Source organism: Natator depressus, chromosome 10, assembly GCF_965152275.1.
Source record: "Natator depressus isolate rNatDep1 chromosome 10, rNatDep2.hap1, whole genome shotgun sequence".
Classification (NCBI taxonomy): Eukaryota; Metazoa; Chordata; order Testudines; family Cheloniidae; genus Natator; species Natator depressus.
In genome coordinates this window covers 54,194,004-54,211,619 of record NC_134243.1, presented here as the reverse complement: position 1 = coordinate 54,211,619, position 17,616 = coordinate 54,194,004, and the positions used below count along the sequence as shown (strand labels likewise).

At 39.7% G+C, this 17,616-nt stretch overlaps 1 protein-coding gene across 5 annotated transcripts in view; it reads left to right on the top strand.

Moving 5' to 3' along the window:
• The first annotated feature begins 4,237 nt into the window (after positions 1 to 4,237).
• The window catches only part of FAN1 (FANCD2 and FANCI associated nuclease 1), a 43,383-nt gene continuing 30,004 nt past the window's right edge, over positions 4,238 to 17,616 (top strand). Inside the window, exons 1-4 of one of the 5 annotated variants that reach the window (XM_074966186.1) lie at positions 4,441 to 4,583; positions 6,337 to 6,518; positions 7,016 to 8,470; positions 17,052 to 17,192. In XM_074966186.1, the coding sequence (XP_074822287.1) occupies positions 7,138 to 8,470; positions 17,052 to 17,192 (1,474 nt within the window). In that variant the 5' untranslated portion in view covers positions 4,441 to 4,583; positions 6,337 to 6,518; positions 7,016 to 7,137. Of the gene's footprint in view, positions 4,367 to 4,440; positions 4,584 to 4,635; positions 4,653 to 5,505; positions 5,612 to 6,336; positions 6,519 to 7,015; positions 8,471 to 17,051; positions 17,193 to 17,616 lie in introns of those variants that run through there. The other 4 variants (XM_074966187.1, XM_074966188.1, XM_074966185.1 and 1 more) reach the window with 4 other exon arrangements.

Here is a 17,616-nt window from a genome sequence, read left to right as displayed (position 1 = left end):
CATATCACTTGATCTTAAAGCATGAATTCATGAGGCACTCTCAAAGGAAAGCCCAAAAGTACCTCTTGCTGCCTTGTACTTATTACATAAAATCAGATGTAGGGCTGGAAGGGACCTTGAGAGGGGCGCAGAGGTTCTCAAACTGTGGTCTGTGGACCTCAAACCCAGAGGTTCTCAAACTGTGGTCTGTGGACCAGAGCTCCATTCAGCTGGTCTGCGGATAGTTCCCTCAAAGGTGCGCGCGCCTGGGTGGCCGCATGAGAGAATGAAGGGCCACCCACCTAATTAGTGGAGCTGCACAGCCATGGCTCCACTAATTAGGTTCCTGGACCCTGGAGAAGATGCACATGTAAGCTGAGGTGGCTTTGGGGGAATGAGGGGGTAGGTGGGAGGTGGTGGTGGGGTGAGAAGAGGGGGCGGGGGGAATTTGGGATGTGCAGGGCTGCAGTGGCCAGAGAATGAGGCAACTTTCCCCAGCACCAAGGCTGTGGCTGCCAGGGAGAGACCCCCTTCCTTCCCAGCCTCAGCTCTGTGGCTGCTGTGGTGGGGGAGAGACCCCCTTCCTTCCCAGCCCCAGCTCGGGGGCTGCTGTGGCGGGGGAGAGAGGGCACATCCATCGCATTAGAAAAGTAAGACTACTGATATTAAAATATGACTTGCGTGCTTTTATTTGTAGAACCAAAAAACATTGTTACTTTTTTTTATATATAGCGCCTTTATCCAAATTGCTTTACAATAGTTAGCTAACGGTACAAACAACATTTGGAAAGATCATTAAGTGGTCCACGAGACCCTCATCAATTTTCAAGTGGTCTGCGAAAAAATAAGTTTGAGAACCACTAACCTAGACTATCCCTGACAGATGTTTGTCTAACTTGCTCTTAACAACCTCCAATGCGGAGGATTCCACACTCTTGGAAGCCTATTCCAGTGCTTAACTATCCTCAGAAATCTTTTCCTAATACATCTAACCTAACTCGTCTTTACTCCATGAATATGAAATTTTCATTTTTGTTCTTTAGAGTCTAGTAGGTAGCCAGAGTATCCCTTTTAGAATTGAACAATATTGTCCTGTTCTGCTGATCAGCAGAAATCTAAAAGTAGCTTAATATAGACTCCTATTGTTGGGGGAAAAAAGATGGTTCTAAGATTGTGCTCCTTAACAACCTCTGCCCATTGTTAGGATTTCTGACAGTTCAACAGTTTAAATAATCTTGTTGGTACTCAGAGCAAGATTACCCAGGTAATAGAATCTGAACAAACCAAAATGAAAGTGTTCTGATGACCGGGAATGTTGGGGCAGAGGCTTTCAATTTTTGTCTTGTATGGCAATGAGCGTACACTTCCATATCATCTGACTGCTAGCAAATGGACTAACTACATCCTTTTGGGGAAATATCTTGAAAGCATACAAAGCACCTCCAACCCTGCATCAGGTTCAATGCCTGCCTGTCCCATTTTAATGTCTTCTTTTTGATGTTTGCTAAATTGAGTGGCTTTTCAACACTAGAAAGTTCACCAGTTTAAATTGATTTAGAAATCAATCTGGTTAAACTGGTGTAAACCCCTAATGTAAATGCACTGAAACTGGTTTAACCCTTGCTTAATTGATTTAGCTTGTAAAATTGATAAGCCAGGGTTAAACCAGTTTGAGTTCATCAATGTTGATTTCTAAACTGACTTAAATTTAACGTGCAATTTTCAAGTATATACAAGCCCTAAAGCAGGTTAAATGCTAGGCAATGACAATCCTGAACTTTCATTCTCCTGTTGCATAATGCCCTAATTATCCTTTGACTTCCTAAAGAAATTCTGACTTATCCTGAATACATTTCATCAGATTGAGACACATGTTAACAAATTGATTTTACCAATCACAATATACCATTTTTAAGTACCTGAAGTAAAAAGATTAATTGGTTGTTGGGGATTAAATATTTTTTTTCAGTGACTTCAGATAAATCATGTGTATCTGCAAAGGGACGTTTGGAAAATTTGTCACAGTTCAAGTCATAGAAGCTAGCATTGCATTAATTCCAAGTCAGGCAAAACCAAGATAGCACAATTATTGCTAATAGGCTAGATAAAGGACTTATGTCTGCATCTTAAAAAAAAAAATTAAAAGGACACACTATATAACAGAGTGATAGGTAGTTCTGGGTAAAAGCCATTACAGCTATGTATCATTTGTGCTTATATGGTTTACCCTGAAACATCCCACTATTTCAGTATTGGCACTTGATCAGTTCCAGTATTTGTTGCATATTAGATATTAGACCTGTAAATGGAACGTGCTTTAAAGATAATAGTTCATAATGCAGTAAACTCAGTATGAAATTGTTGCTGAGACAGTGTGAAGAAGTCTCCTGAGCGAATCAAAATTAAAATTGTAGCTAGCGTTCACATTCCCTTTCAGAACTTTCTTCATTTGTTGAAGAGTTTTTAATTTCTGGTTTATTTACAATTGTACCCTGCGTATCTTTCAGCAGCTCCAGGAATAGTTCTGTATCTCCTAATGTAAATCTATGTGGCTTCTTACATTAAGACATTTCTGCAGATTCTTCATTCCATAGCCATAAATCTTCCACTGCTTTGAAGTTGGAAAGGTTTTCTGGTCAAGATATTTTTCCTTATCAGTTTTGTTGACTTGCTTTACTTTAAATTGGTCAGTACTTCAAGGGCCATGCTCCTCTTAAACATCTCTTTAGAGAGAGGGTGCCTGTGCTACAAGCCAATTAGTTCACATGTGGTCTATTTTTTTTAAAAAAATTACCTTTCTTGTTATAACAATGTCTTTTATGAAGTCATAGTGCACTTGAAATCCCTTTCAAATTAATGAACAGCTCTTCCTTTCCCTTATAATGTATGTGATTTAGGAACCCAGTATTGTGAAACAGCTGAAGTGAAGGAACTTATAAGCTTCTAGTTATTAAGGATAAACATTTTTCTGGCTTCAAATACTTTCTCAATAGAGAGATCTCTCGGCTTCTCTTTTTGGTTGAATGATAAAGCATCCAACTTGGTATTTATCTTACACTTGCCAGATTCGTCCTCCCCCTGGAGCTTCAAGACCAGCTGTTCATCTTTTAGGATTTGGAGCCTTTTTTCAGTCTCTTTGGAGATACTGTTGTAAGCATTTTTTATCCTTTCAACTCACAAAAGCATTTTCTAAGGGATGCAGCTTTAGGTTTTATTTTTTTTCTTTTCTTTTCTATTACTTTTCTTCCTTTTATCCATATTCCATCCCATACCTAATATCTATTAGAATAGTTTGTGATCTCAGCTTGGCCTTTGTATTATGACTCTGGTTTAATGTTGAATATCTTTACTGAACTTCTCAATGCTAATCATATGCTATATTTGTTTGTTACAAGAGGTAAATAAGATTTTCTGAAATCCAAAATATGTAATGATTAGAGAATTACACCTGCATATGATTAAGCATTTTGTAGCTTTTAAAAATGTATTCTCTTTAATCCCTAAAGATATCAAGATATTTTACAAACTGATTTAGGCCCTGATCCTGCAATGAGTGCATGGATAGAGGGACTCAATACAGGCCCAGACAAACCAGGACCCTGACTGCAATTGGATATTAATGGGCAGAACCTCACTGACTTTGCATAGTCTCTGCATAGGCAAGAGGATATGGTATCCATTATTATATCTGTATGTATTGCCTATCTTTAGACTGCTCCTATCAAGTAAAAAACATTCTTTCATGTGACATTTAAAATCTCTAATATACTTCTTAGACAATTAATAATAAGGCTGGCCTATGTATAAAAATAGTTAATCCAACACCTACATGCCTACCTAACACACAACTGTTTAAGACAGGAGTAGAAGAATGCTTTAGTAATTTGAAGTCACACGGGAGACTTTAAGGTAAGCAGAATGTAATCTGGCCAGAACACTAACATTTGCCCTTAAACCACTTTTCAAAAACTGCAGTGTTTTAAAACAGATTTCAGCCTGGCCAGGAGCGCTCCTCTACAGCTGCTAGGCTGCATTGCCGATTATGTGCATTGCCGATTATGTGCGGAACGACCTACAAAATGGCAGTGGTACCATCTTTGGAAAAAGCAGCTTTCCCCCACTGCTTTATCAACAAGCTGATAGGTGATGGCGGCCCCCCCAGGCCGCTACCCGCCCTTGCATGTACAAGGCACAATGTACAGCACTGGGTCCGCGTTGGTACGTCAACAGTAATCCCGTTTCTCGACACTCGGCCTGCGGCATGTCCTCTCCCGGCCGGGTACGTGGGAGGGTGTCGTTAGTGGGACGTGGCCTGCCCGAACGGGGGGGTCATTTTCGCTGCTGTTTCCCTCCTCGGGGCTGGAGCTCAGGCAGCGGGGACAGCCAGGTGCGTTGCTCTGGGCAACCGCTCTCATGCATGGTCCACCTCCCGCGCGCTCCGCTCGCTAGCGCGCTCAGGCTGACCCCGCAGCCCTCACCGCACCCGGCACCCGCGGCCAGCGGAGCCGGGCGAATCGATCACTCCGGGCTCGGCTCATCGTGCCTGTGGCGGAGGGCTGGCTGGAGAGCGGTGATGGCTGGGGAGTGCCCGGCCCTGAGCGGAGGTGAGTGAGGGAGCAGGGGGCCGCAATGGGGCGCCACCCCGGCTCCGGCTCCGGCTCCGGCTCCCCTGGGTGGGTTCCTGCCAGCGTTGTGGTTGTGCCCCTCCCCCCCGAGCTGCGCTGGGCAGCGGGGTTGGCACAGGGTCTCCGGCCTGCCAACGCCGCACCCAGAGCCCTGCGCGATGATGTCACAGCACGAGGGCCTTGTGTCACTCGCGGGCAGAACCCGTTCCTGGGGGCGGGGCGGGCTCTCGCAGGGGCTGATGCGCCCTCGCTGCCTTGTTCCCTGCCGGGGAGTTTAACTGCCCCTTCTACGCTCGCCCCTAGGGGGCACCGGAGAGTCGCCTCCGCGGCCCCTGCCCGGGCTCAGGGGCCAGGAGGGAGCAAAGATTTTCTGGAAACCCGCCGTGGCCTGGCCCCGGGAATGGGACGGAGGCGCTGAGGCCTGGAGGGTCTCGCCGCCCTGCTGGTCTAGTCCCGCCCTCTCGCTGTGAGAGCGTGGTTAGCGCTTTGGGCACCGTTTAATTCCCACCCCCCCCGTCAGCCCTTTGCCCCCGTTGCTGTGGGCTTTGCGGTACCAGCAAGGGCTGGGGAGCGGGACGGAAAACGGCCCGGGGTAGCCTCGGAATCTGTTTTAACCTGTTTTTAAAAAAGGGGTTTGGTTTTTAAATGGAAGGTGCTGCCTTTAGATGATGATTGTACCAAAAAGCGAGCAAGAACCACCAGAAAAGATCAGTTGCACGTTCTTGCACGAAAGGAAGAGGCGTGCTTGGGGCTGAGAGCAGGCTCAGGGAGGGGGTAGCGTGTAGGACAGTGGAGCCTTGTGGTGGTGTTCACTGCAGGCTGTATTTGAGACTCTGCCAGAGCAGCCGTGTGTATATATGTAGCTAGGGCTTGCATGTTGTGTAGATTTAGGAAACCTTATTTGGGCCCTACTGTAATTCCTTCATAGTATGTTTGTGTAAAGAGCAAAAGACACAACGGAAGGAATCAGGAAGCCTGGGTTGAACCCTTTGCCCCTGACTCTATGTGTGAGTAGGCATGTTATTTAAATGAATGCTGAAATTAAATGTCCCATATTTTCTTTGTATAAAGAATCTAATGTACAGCCTAATAGTCTACATCATTAACACTGCTTCCATAATTAAAACAGTCAAATGCAAACATTTTTTAACAAGCACTCCCCTACAATGTTTGACTATAAATAAAGTGAAATTAATTGCATTGATATTTGTTGCACAAGCTGATGTGCACACAAAAATCAAGGTCCTGATTCTGCAAACACACATGCATTGAAATCAGTGGAGCTACAGAGGGTAGTAAAGTTAAGCTTGTGGATAAGTCCTTTCAGGATTGGTGCCTAAGCCTGAATAATGGGTTTTTAAAGTTCTTTCATTTGTAATAACCTGTAGTGCTGTTAATAACAGGTAAAGAATCTTGTTTGCTAACAACATAGGATTTTTTTAATATTGACAATGGCCCTTCAACTGCTTTATGCCTCATTTTCTTCATTTGTCGAGCAGAGATGACACCCATCTTGAAAAGCATTTTGTAATGCCTTACTGATGTTAAAGTTATATTTAGAATGTCGGTCACAACTGCACACAGCTTAGGGGTGAAGGAACTGAAATGTTCAAATTTGGGTGCAGGTCTTCAGAATTTAGAGCCAGGCTGGTTCTGCATGAGAGGATGGGAGGAGGCCAGCTTCTCTATGTCAGCCTTATTTTTCAGTCCCCTGTTGTTTGTCTCTTTTCAGCTGTGTGAAGATTTCTCAAACACATTGATGCAACTTCGTGGCTTCCCAAAATGGAAAAGTTTGGGGTGTAGTTGTGCTTGGAAGCCAGGCTGACAAGGTGCACTCCAAGAGCAAAATATAGCCGTTGGTGGAGTCCGTAGGGTGCAGCTATACTCATCCTCTGACAGTTTTTTAGGATATTGGTGAGCACTAATCCCCAAATATATATGTAAATTAAGGGCCAAATCCTCAGGGTTGCTGAGCATTTGCAGCTGAAGTGAGTGGGAGTTAAAGATGCTCATCAGGTGCTTATTGCCTCATGATTTGGGCATACGTGCAGCCTAAAGCTCTTGATGTGTCTGGGTCAGAGTTCAGACACTCCTGTTCAAAGCAGATCTTGAAATGTTAATTGAGGGAAGAGTTCTGTCTAACTACTTGACTGCTCCTGAGTATTATAAAAATGTTTAGTTAGACAGAACTGCATTGCTCAACATGCTAGGTTATGTCCACTGATGGTGCACAGTGAAACATTAATGGGACAGGTTTCAGTAATAGCACAGCAGGCTGAGGAGTAAATTGTTCCAGACCTATACAGTCTTTTTCTTATCTGCACTATTCACATTGGTGATGTTTGGCGGTTAATAGATTTTCTGTTCAGTAGACTCAGAATTGTTCTTAAGCTTCATATATTTTCTTGCAGGTAGGGCAGAAGAGACAGGCAAATAACACGAAGCCAAGAAAACTCCTCTTTTTAATGATTTCAGAATAAGAAAATATCACTGAAATGAAGCAGCCCATGCAGTGGATGTGCTTTTTAATCCCATGATGTCGGAAGCCACATCTCCAGAAAATAAAAGATCCCGGAGAAGCTTGTCCCTCAGTAAAAACAAGAAAAAGAATGAAGCAGAAGTTAAAGGAGCACCACCCATACCTTCAGCTTCTTCCTCTATCCTTTCATTTTTTAACAACACTCCCCCAGCCAAAGTCACCTGCCCTATGTGTGGGCAGATGGTGCCAAGGTATGGGATCAACAAGCACATAGATGAAATGTGTCAGAAGAACCATGGGGATGGTGAAATGATTCTGGCTGATAGAGGACTTGACTGTTTTTTGAATCAGGGCCCATCAGGTATACCTCTGAACACTAGTTCCAGCCCATACTTTGCAAAGGAAACTTCGACTCCAGAGAAAAATGAGAGTATCTTTGAAAGCAACTTGTTGAAAATGAGAGGAGGTGCAGGACATCAGACTAGTCCTTACTTTAAGAAGAATAATGCTCCTATGTACGATGTTCAGAATGAGCCAAGGGTGCAAATGGTTAAAAGTATCTCTTTGGGAAACTTGTCATCTAAACTGTCCAGAAGGCACCGTATCCAGAGTAGACAACTAGTAGAAGAAAACAAGAGGAATTCTTCATCTCCAGCTGTTCACAGTGTATGTGACAATGCTCCAGAATGGGGTGATGGAGAGACTTGTGCTGGGGATGGCTCTCAGAAAGAGAATCACTTTGTTCTGGTAGGATTCCAAAAGCAACATGTCCCAAAAGACAGTTTAACAAAAGAACTTGAAAGTCAGGGAGAAACACGAGAATGTGATAAAGAGACTCTTGTGGGTTCTGCTCATGGATTTGTATCCTCAGTTAACATTGTTGCCAGGGATCTAGTGTCTGCTGCAGGGAACACTGAGAAACATAGTTGTTCTGAAGGCATGGTGCCTAATCTTGGCAAACATACAACACATCCAGCAAGTTACAATAAAGTAGAGAGATCCAATGGTTCAGAAGCCAAAACTCAGTTCTCTGTTAAGGATATTCCTTCTTCAAGGACACAAGTGATGTGTGAGAGCCCTACAGAAAACTGTCTAGTGACGGATAATACAGGAACACTTCCTATGGAAGTTCATGAAGACTTAAGGAATGAGATGATTTATCATACTTTCTCAGAACCTATGCAAGAGGTGGATTTTCAGAGTCCTGCCAGTGACATTTTAGACAAAATAAGTGGTGCACTTGGTTCTGCGACTGACTCTTTTGGTCACCCATATTATCTCCAGAATTTCTTGATGGTCCTGCAAATGGTCTTGGAGAATCATGATGATCGGAGACTCTTTGATGAGCAAGACACCAGAATTATCGCAAAGTTCTACCAATTGTCAGGTATATTTTACTTTCGTTGATTTATTGTTGTGTTGAGTGTCCACGAGGGACTTTGCTATTGCTACTGATTTTACATGGAAGACGCTCCGTTGCCATGGTGATAGGCAACAGTATAAAACCCTAAGGTAGATAGTGTGAGGGGGAATCCTCTCCTTCCCCCCTCCCAAAAATCCAAACAAAAAAGAGAAACAGCAACAACAGTGATTAAACCTTGCTTAATAATCCTTATATGGGAAAGACAAGGTGGGTGAGGTAAAAGGTCTTATTGAACCAACTTCTTTGTGGTTTCTGTATGGGTGAAACTGGACAGTCAGTATGCTCTCAAATGAGCTCTCGCAGAAAAATGATAAAAGACAAAAACACCACATGATCTGTGGGCAATCACTGCATATCTGACCTATCAGCCTTTGTCCCCAAGGGAAACCTGTACAACACCTTCAAAAGATGAGCCTGGGAACTTAAATTCATAACTCTGCTAGATACTAAAAATCATGAGATGCTGATTTTGTGGCTCATGACAACAATTTGTAACCTACTAACTCTCCTTTGTCCTATGACTGCAGAGATGTTAATTGCCCACTTCATTTTAAGTGGTTTCTTGCAACTTCTGTTAACTTCTTATGCTTAACCATCTGTACGACCTTTTATTTAGTTGTAATACTCTGGTTACCTTTCCCAGACATGAGGAAGAACTGTGTGAAGCTCAAAAGCTTGTCTCTTCCAACAACAGAAGTTGGTCCAATAAAAGATATTACCTCACCCACTTTGCCTTTTTCATATCCTAGGACTAGCATGGCTATAACAACATTACAAACAGTTTATATGGGAAAGTAATTTTCATTTTGACCCAGTGAAATTTGTATGAAATAAAGATAGATTTAATAATGTATTCTTTCAGAATTCTGTAGCATCGTGTATAAAACATTGTTTTGAAGTGAAAAGCAATCTGACTCTGGTTTCTGTAAAATATATAAAAGTTTTGCTAGTAACTGATAAGAACATGTTGTTAAGATATTTTCTAAACCCTGTAGAAATATTTTGAATTCTGGAGTGTAAAACCCTCCACATTTTGGAAGTTTGGATATGACCCATACTGCAGCATAGTCTCCTCTCTAATCAGCATATGGGGTTGGTGAATATCACAAGCACTGGGCTAAAAGGAGAGCATCACCCAGATCAAGGCTATCAACCTTCAATCCTGCACTCCTGAATTATACTGTATATGTAGAACTTTCTTTAGTCTGAGTGGCTGGACAGTATGAGGGCAGTTGAGGTCTACATGGAATTCTCTGGTCTTATGGGATGCTCCATTTTCTGTCCACCTGCAGTGGTCATAATCTCAGTGTCCTCCCACTCTTAGCTGCACTTTTGTTTAGGTCCAAGCAATCTATCAGAATGGTGGCAGTCTGCAGTGAGGGCAATCTACAACAGTTCCATATAATTCGTAAATTACTGGCTTACAGACTGGAGGAAGACATCCTAGCAACTCTTAACCTCCTTGCAAGTAGAGGTAACTAGCATTCTGGTGCCTGTTGAGATGAGAGTAACAACTAACAGTAACAAAGATGTGAGTAGTGGTGATTATTGACATCAGTAGCACCCCTTTTCCTCCAGAAACTTCAGACTGGAATTTATGGGAGTTCCCATTGCTCCCCATCTGTTTTTTACTGTTGCAGTTCTCTTCTGAGGACACTGCTGAAAGTGAAGCTGGCACCTGGTCATGGAAGCTATTGAGGAATACCAAATTTCCAAAGTGCTTAAGTTTTGTTGTATTTTTGCAAGATCCCAGTGTAATGTTTGGCTCCCTCACCATGCACATTAGTTTTGTGTGCATAATAGGTATGTGCTCATGCAACATAGTGTGTGCTTGAGCTGAGTGCGCTTAGTTACATATAGACTTTGTTGAAAATCTGGGCCTGAAAGCATTGAACTGGCTGCACTAATTAATTAATTGTGTTAACTCATTTTGGATTAACTAATGGGCAAAATGCTTCATTATAATTCAGAAGGGGAATATTTCGCCTAATGGAACCTTTGTATGTTCAGTTCTTTTGCATTGATATCTACAGTTAATTGTTCACATTCATTTTCTTTTTGTGCTAGTTAAAAATCTCTCGTGATTTTTTTTTTGTTTCACTTTTCAAATTAAAATGGAAGAAAGCTGGCTGAATAAATGTTGTTAATGGACCGTGACTCCAAAGCTGTTACTACTTTGTCCGTTTTAATATTTTTCTAAAAGTCCCAAATGATCTTAAACTCTGGTGCATGACACAATAGTAATAAAAAGAAATCTATGCAGATCCAGAATTTTTGGATAGGTACCCTCTGACATGTCATCACAGAAAGTAGGAAACTTTCATTGAATAATTTATTAATGCTCATATCTTGGACTGAAGGTTAATATTACACAGTTTTTGTTTCACTTGTTTGACATCACGAGGTGCTTAATACCAAACTGGAGTTGGATGACAGAATTTGACAATGTTGGTTGTGCTTGTTAGGATGAGTAGTCTTGTGGCTGCAGTTCATATACATACCTAGTTTGTGAGGTTTGTTTGTTACTTAAAGATCTGAATCTATACATACTGCTATAGACAATGCAGTAATTCAATACAGTTCTTTTTGCCATGAGAGGAAGAGGGCAACATTTTTATAATTAATATGTAAAATTGTAAAGAATTCATAAACGAATGGAGAAGACACATAATGGGAATGTAAGAAGTGAACAACAGATATGGAGATACTTTAGACCACGGATCGGCAACCTTTGGCACAAACCGGCCTGGCCTGCCAGGGGCTTTCCCTGGCGGGCTGCGTGCCAAAGGTTGCTGATCCCTGCTTTAGACAATTTGCTGTTTGAGAACTCTCTCCTGTCTCCTTTAAACATGTGTATGTGGTGACAGCTTGAAGATATGGTAAATAAGTACAATATAAACACACACACAAAAAAAATGGGATTGATGTTCCTATCTGATGTTACAAGTTGTATAAATACAGTTGTAGGGTGAAAATCAAATTAGTTACTGTAGAAACTCTGGAATCAACCCCCAGAATAGGTCATAGCAGTTCCACTTGATCTTTTATACAGATGTAGCCTTCTTGTCTTTTGCAGTGTGTGATCTAAACAGTTTTTCCCCAATAGCTCAGGGAACATAGAATAAGTGTTACCGCAAAGCAATGCTGATAAATTATCTGTTGTGCCTCAGCATCATAGTAAAATGTGATCTCCTTTTCTCTAGGAGATGGAGTATGATGACTCACTAAGAAGTGTTGCTGTGAGGAAGTGACTGGATAGCATTAAAGCAACTGTACAGATTGTACAGAAACTACTATAAAATTAGCGAGTCTTCAGTTTAATATATTTTGTCCCATATTTGTTAAAAGTTCAGACGAACTCATTGCCTGTTCCCTATTATTAGATCTTGCTGCAAAAGCCTGTGTTATCATTCAAACAAATACAGGGTGGATAAAAATCAATGCTTTTTTTTTTTTAATTGGATTTTTTTAGTTTATATTAAATATATTTTTCTTAAAAAATAAAGCTATGTTTCAGCCTTACTATAATCTATTAAAATAATTTAAATTAAATAAAAAAATAAGTAGTACCCTTTACTGATGAAGTTTTAAAGAAAGTTAAACCACTGAACTGCTGGAAGTCACTGATTATGCATCCGAAACCAGTTTGTTGAAGTGCTAAACCAGCAGTAATCTTTTTGTAGGTGCAGAGAGAATATTTTCTTCATTTCGTTTATCCAATTAGTTCTGTTCAATGTTAATTCAAAATTGAGAAACTGATTGGGAGTTGAAAATACAGGAAAGCTTGCTTTTCTCTTCTAATCCAAGAGTGAAAACTAGATATGAGAGGATAAGACTTACTAGTTCTAAACCTTGAAGGACATGGAAGCCAGAAACAATACATTCAGTTCACTAACTAGGGATAATACTACTTTTGTGTATTAAATCAGTTAGTTTTAAATTCAAAACATGTTTTTATAACTTTTTTTTTTCTGGTATATCCAGGACATTTAAGGTATTTTTATTTAAATAATAATAATTTTTTAAAAGCTGGTTTTGTGCCTTTTTAATTGCATTTTGCCACAAATCACAATTTCAAAAAATAATAATCTAGTAAATAAGAAATGCCTCATTCACCATTTTCTGATGTAATAAAAATTTAAAAATTAGGAATCTGGATAAATGTATGTTAATATTATATAATTGCTTAAATAAAGGTGTATAGATATACATATCCTCTTAGCAAAAAGTACTACTAAATTTAGTGTAAAGACTATATTTTGTAGCAAATCACCATGGTTTTTAGGAAAAATAACTTAAAAGTACAAATGGAAAACAAGACTGAATTTATTATTTAGATGAAAGTTTCCTGCTTGCTGATTTTAAATGATAATTAAAATTGGTAATTTACATTGCTTTCATTTAAATCAGTCCACTCTGGTGTAAAATCATGCTGCTTTAGTAGAACTTTATATCGGAAAAGGCAGTTTTTTTGTTGATATATACACATGTAATGCAATAGTTAAGCTATTTGCATAGTATGTATACTTCACTAATTCATTAGTTTTTGCTAAAATGCATATCTGATTTCTTCAGTTGATGGTTTTTGATATATGGAAGTTTATTAGCACAAGTTGATAGAACGAGTTAGGACAATATTGCTCCATCTCAGTAATAATTTATTTTTACAGGGTATGGTTGCTATCTGTTCTGCAGTGAACTTTTTTAGCTGCAGTGATTATTATGCAGGAGAATTAATGTATTTTTAAAGGTAAAATTCCTTTTAAAGCAACTTTTCATTCCCCCCTCTTCTGTCCCAGCCTTTACAAAAAAGAAGTGTTTTATGTTGGAAATAGGTTGTTAACTATCCATTTGTTTATGCAAAGGATGCAAAAACTCAAATGTTCTAAAGAAAAGCTCATATATTGGTTAGGTACTTCCTGGTTCTAAATGCTCATCATTAAGCAGTTTTCTGTAGCGTTGTTAGCTTTGCTAAATGTTGAGCAGGTGAAAACCTGTGAGTTGTTCTTGATTTCTAAAATAATGTAGTAGCAGTTAATGTAAAGGTGCTTTGTTAAACTCTGTAGGCTTAAAACATGTCTTACTTTGTTTGGAGAATCTTGGCAAGGAATGTTTTCTATATTTTACATAACATTTTAAAAAAATCTACATCTCTATTGGAAAAATTAAATACCATTTTGGTAACACTCCTTAATGCACTATATGAGCTCCTCATTCTAGTCTGCAGCCAAATGACATGTGCCAGTCCTGGAGTAACACTTGTTCCTACAGATGTCACTGGGTACTAATGCACAGTCAGAGAACTAAACAAAGCAAATATGATTGCCATTTTTGCTTCATTAAAAATGCAGTGGAAATTATCACCATGTAATCGCTTTCCTCAGGCTTTTTGCATCTTTTCCCAATCATATTTTCACTTAAAGCAAGATTGTTAGTGTCAGCTGAAATCTGAAACTGCTTTTCATGTGAGTGAAGCCATTGTATTAACGATATCAATAACAGCAGAAAAAACCTACCCCCAAGGTTATGTGCTGCAGAATATGAGGCTTGAGTAGAAGTATTAGCACAGGACCTCTGAGATAAAGCCATATTTCCACTACAGTTACTGAATTTCAGGTTTAGTTTTGTCATTTTCCATGGGGGGTAAGAGTGGGTAGGATATTGGTGTGTGAGTCCTCATTCTCTCTCTCTGTCTCTGATTTGCAAAGAATCAAAGACACTTCAAAGAAAACTGTAATACCACTGGGGAAGTTACAACTTGGGCCTTTGAATATAATTCTCCCAGTGGAATGATCCATCTAATTTATTGAAAGACACATCAGACAAAAAAAAGTCTGGAGGAGAGAAGTAAGTTTACAGCCAAAAGAAAAGTTTAATAAGCATGAATAAGTCAGCTGCCATTTTCTAATTACATCAGAACTGATGGTGTTTAAATTAATATGTCTGCTTTTATTATTGATCGGTTATAGTTGAGCAGGAACAGACAGTGGTAAACAAGTTAGAAGCTCATCAGGAGTCAGAGCACTATGTGCATGCAGAAAGATGCTGAAAGTAAACACATTTTAAATCCACCAACCAGACAACCTTCTATTAATGAGTTTTTTTAATATCCACATTAAATTATGGGCAATGTTTTTGTTTAATTTTTGCGTATCTTTCATCCTAGTGAAAAATAAATTAATTTCCTGTTTTGATGTGCCTATATAATCACACTGCTGCACTGTTAGATTCTGCCAACACATATGAATAACTTTACAGTGTGAAAGCGGCAGAGAGTCCTGTGGCACCTTATAGACTAGCAGACGTATTGGAGCATAAGCTTTTGTGGGTGAATACCCACTTCGTCGGATGCTTTTACAGATCCAGACTAACACAGCTACCCCTCTGATACTTTACATGTGTGAGTAGTTCTAAAGTGGGACTGCTTGTATGTAGAGTTACTTACCCTTTTAGTAAGTGTTTGTTAGCATCAAGTTGTTAAAATGTAAGATCCTTGGAGCAGGGACCTGGTCTTATATTTGCAAAACACCTTGTACACCTACGGCATATAAATGGATAGTCATTGAACGTATTTCCTTTTGTTTGGGTCTTTCACACAGCAATAGAGGAAAGAATTTTTGTTAAATAGGAAAATTTTATTGTAAAGCCAGAAAAAATGTCACAGCATTTCGAGTTTTCAGGCAGCAGGTGCTATACCTGAAGCGACTTCTGTTTTTTTTAATGAGTAGATTTCAAATTGACTATATCTTTCAAGGGCAGGTTATTGCCAGCATTACGTGGTTTAACTTGCGTTCTTCAATATTTGTAGAGTCAGGAGCTATTTGGATAAATATGTGATTTTTTTCCTGTTTTTCAGGAAAACCAAAGATCCAAATGCAAAATGTCATAGTTAAAGATGTTAGATGGATTTCTGACACTTCTTGGAAGGCTTTTGTTCTGTGCTAGAGTAAATGGATTCAAATAAGATGTATTTTTACTGGTGACAGATCTGGCTCTGATATTTTTCATGCTGAAAGAAAAGCAAACCCTATTTTATTTGACCAACCATCTGAAAATTTGAAACATAAGAATTATTTCTCAGTAGGAATAAATTGTAAAACCTACTTGAAGATACATTACAAAATTTTTCACGTGTGAATGGACCTTGCACGTTAAGCCAAATACAGGATATTCCTTCTGTAAAGTCTGATCCAAAAAACCTATTGAAGTCAATAGGGATGTTTCCATTAACTTCCGTGGGTTTTGGATAAGGCTACAGTACTAATCCTATACACTAGCCTCATCTTGGTTAAGAAAGTGATTAGAAAACTAGATCAGGCTTGGACAGCCAGAATGAGGCACAATGTAGCCAGAAGTGTGGTTCTACTCTGAAGTGTCTGTAAAAATGGCACATTCTTACTCAAAAGACCTAGTCCCTGGGTATATTTGGAGTCATCTCTGTTTAAATTAGAAGCGGTGGTGCAGATGATTCCCTGAATTAACTCTGAGGGAAAAACTTGGCTCTAAAACAATACTCTATTCTTGCTAGTTGCCCCAGGATCTGAATATGTGCAAGGTTTGGTTAATTTCCAGCATCAATGAAATGCTTGTGTGGCTACCCTTGTGCCACACAAGTCAAAGAGAGTCTCATCTGTATAATCCTGTTGAAACCACTGGGATTTCATGAGTCTAACTGAGGGCATAATTCGCTGTCAGAAGAGCTGCACAGGTGTAATTGGCATAATTTGGCCTCTAAAATGCTAGTGTTGATACATGAGAAGGAAAGAAACAAGTTGGACTTTCTGATTCCAGGTAGAATTTAGCAGAGTTAGCAGTTAAAAATATCTTTTTCCTGATCAGAGCAGATTAGCTTTGACCTAGAGTCATTGAGTTGCTAACGTATGACCTTAAAATGGCCTCTTTTCAGACCAGAATTGCAATTTAAGTTGAGACCTCTTAAATATGTATGGCTTAATCACTGTCTGTGTTTAGCAAAAATAAGGATCTGAAGACCCCATTCAGAGGCAGATCAGATAGTGCTGTGACTGTGGTATAAATACATAGATCTGCAGCTAGTGATCAGCAAAAAATCAAAAATATACATATTGTTGCCAAAGCACAAAGGTCCATTGAAAATCTTCTGTGTACTCCTTTTCTTCAGAACAAGAGACTGTCTTCAGTCTAACATTACTTAATCAGATTTGCTCGTTTGAAGAGAAAGAATGTAAGCATCTGGGCTATTTAAGTTTGAATAGCGAAGCTGCCATTTAATTTTTGCCAGAATCATTGTGAGGTTAACACTACATGTGCACAATATATTTTTAACAACCATTCCATCAGTTTTGCAAGCCCATATACAAAGCTCTCTGCTTGGCATGTTATTTCAAAGGCTAAAATCTGATACTGTTCTTTACTGAATCGACTTGTAAAATATCTTAAAGCTGCCTGTCTTCTTTTAATAGACAAGGTGCATCAGAGTGTTATTTTTGTAGGTATATGTATATAATGCAATTTTTTATGCTTTAATGATTTTTTTTCTCTTTCCCCATTTAAATACAAACTACAGCTCGTGGACAGAAGTTATATGTGAGACTTTTTCAACGCAAGCTGAATTGGATAAAAATTAACAAAATAGAATATGCGGAGATTAGTGCAGATTTGTTGCCAGTAATTGGAGAATTGGTTGAAGCAGGCTTTCTGCAAACAGGTATGGGAAATGACTGCATATTATTAGAATTAAATTGTCTTCTCTTGCTGCTGTCGCCAGTCTGTGGGTTTGTCTGCACTAAGAAATTAGGTTGATTTTATAGAAGTTGATTTTTAGAAATCGATTTTATACAGTCGATTGTGTATGTCCCCACTAAGTGCATTAAGTTGGCGGAGTGTGTCCTCAATACCGTGGCCAGCATCGACTTAAAGAGCAGTGTACTGTAGGTAGCTATCCTACAGTTCCTGCAGTCTCCACTGCCCATTGGAATTCTGGGTTAAGCTCGCAATGTCGAGGGTGGTTTTGAGTACATGTTGTCAGTCGTGTGCCCCCCCCCCCGAAAGCAACAGCAGACAATCGTTTCGCACCAAGATGAGAGCTGTCCTGCCAGTTGAGAAGCTAGTGGCGATAGCCCTGTGGAAGC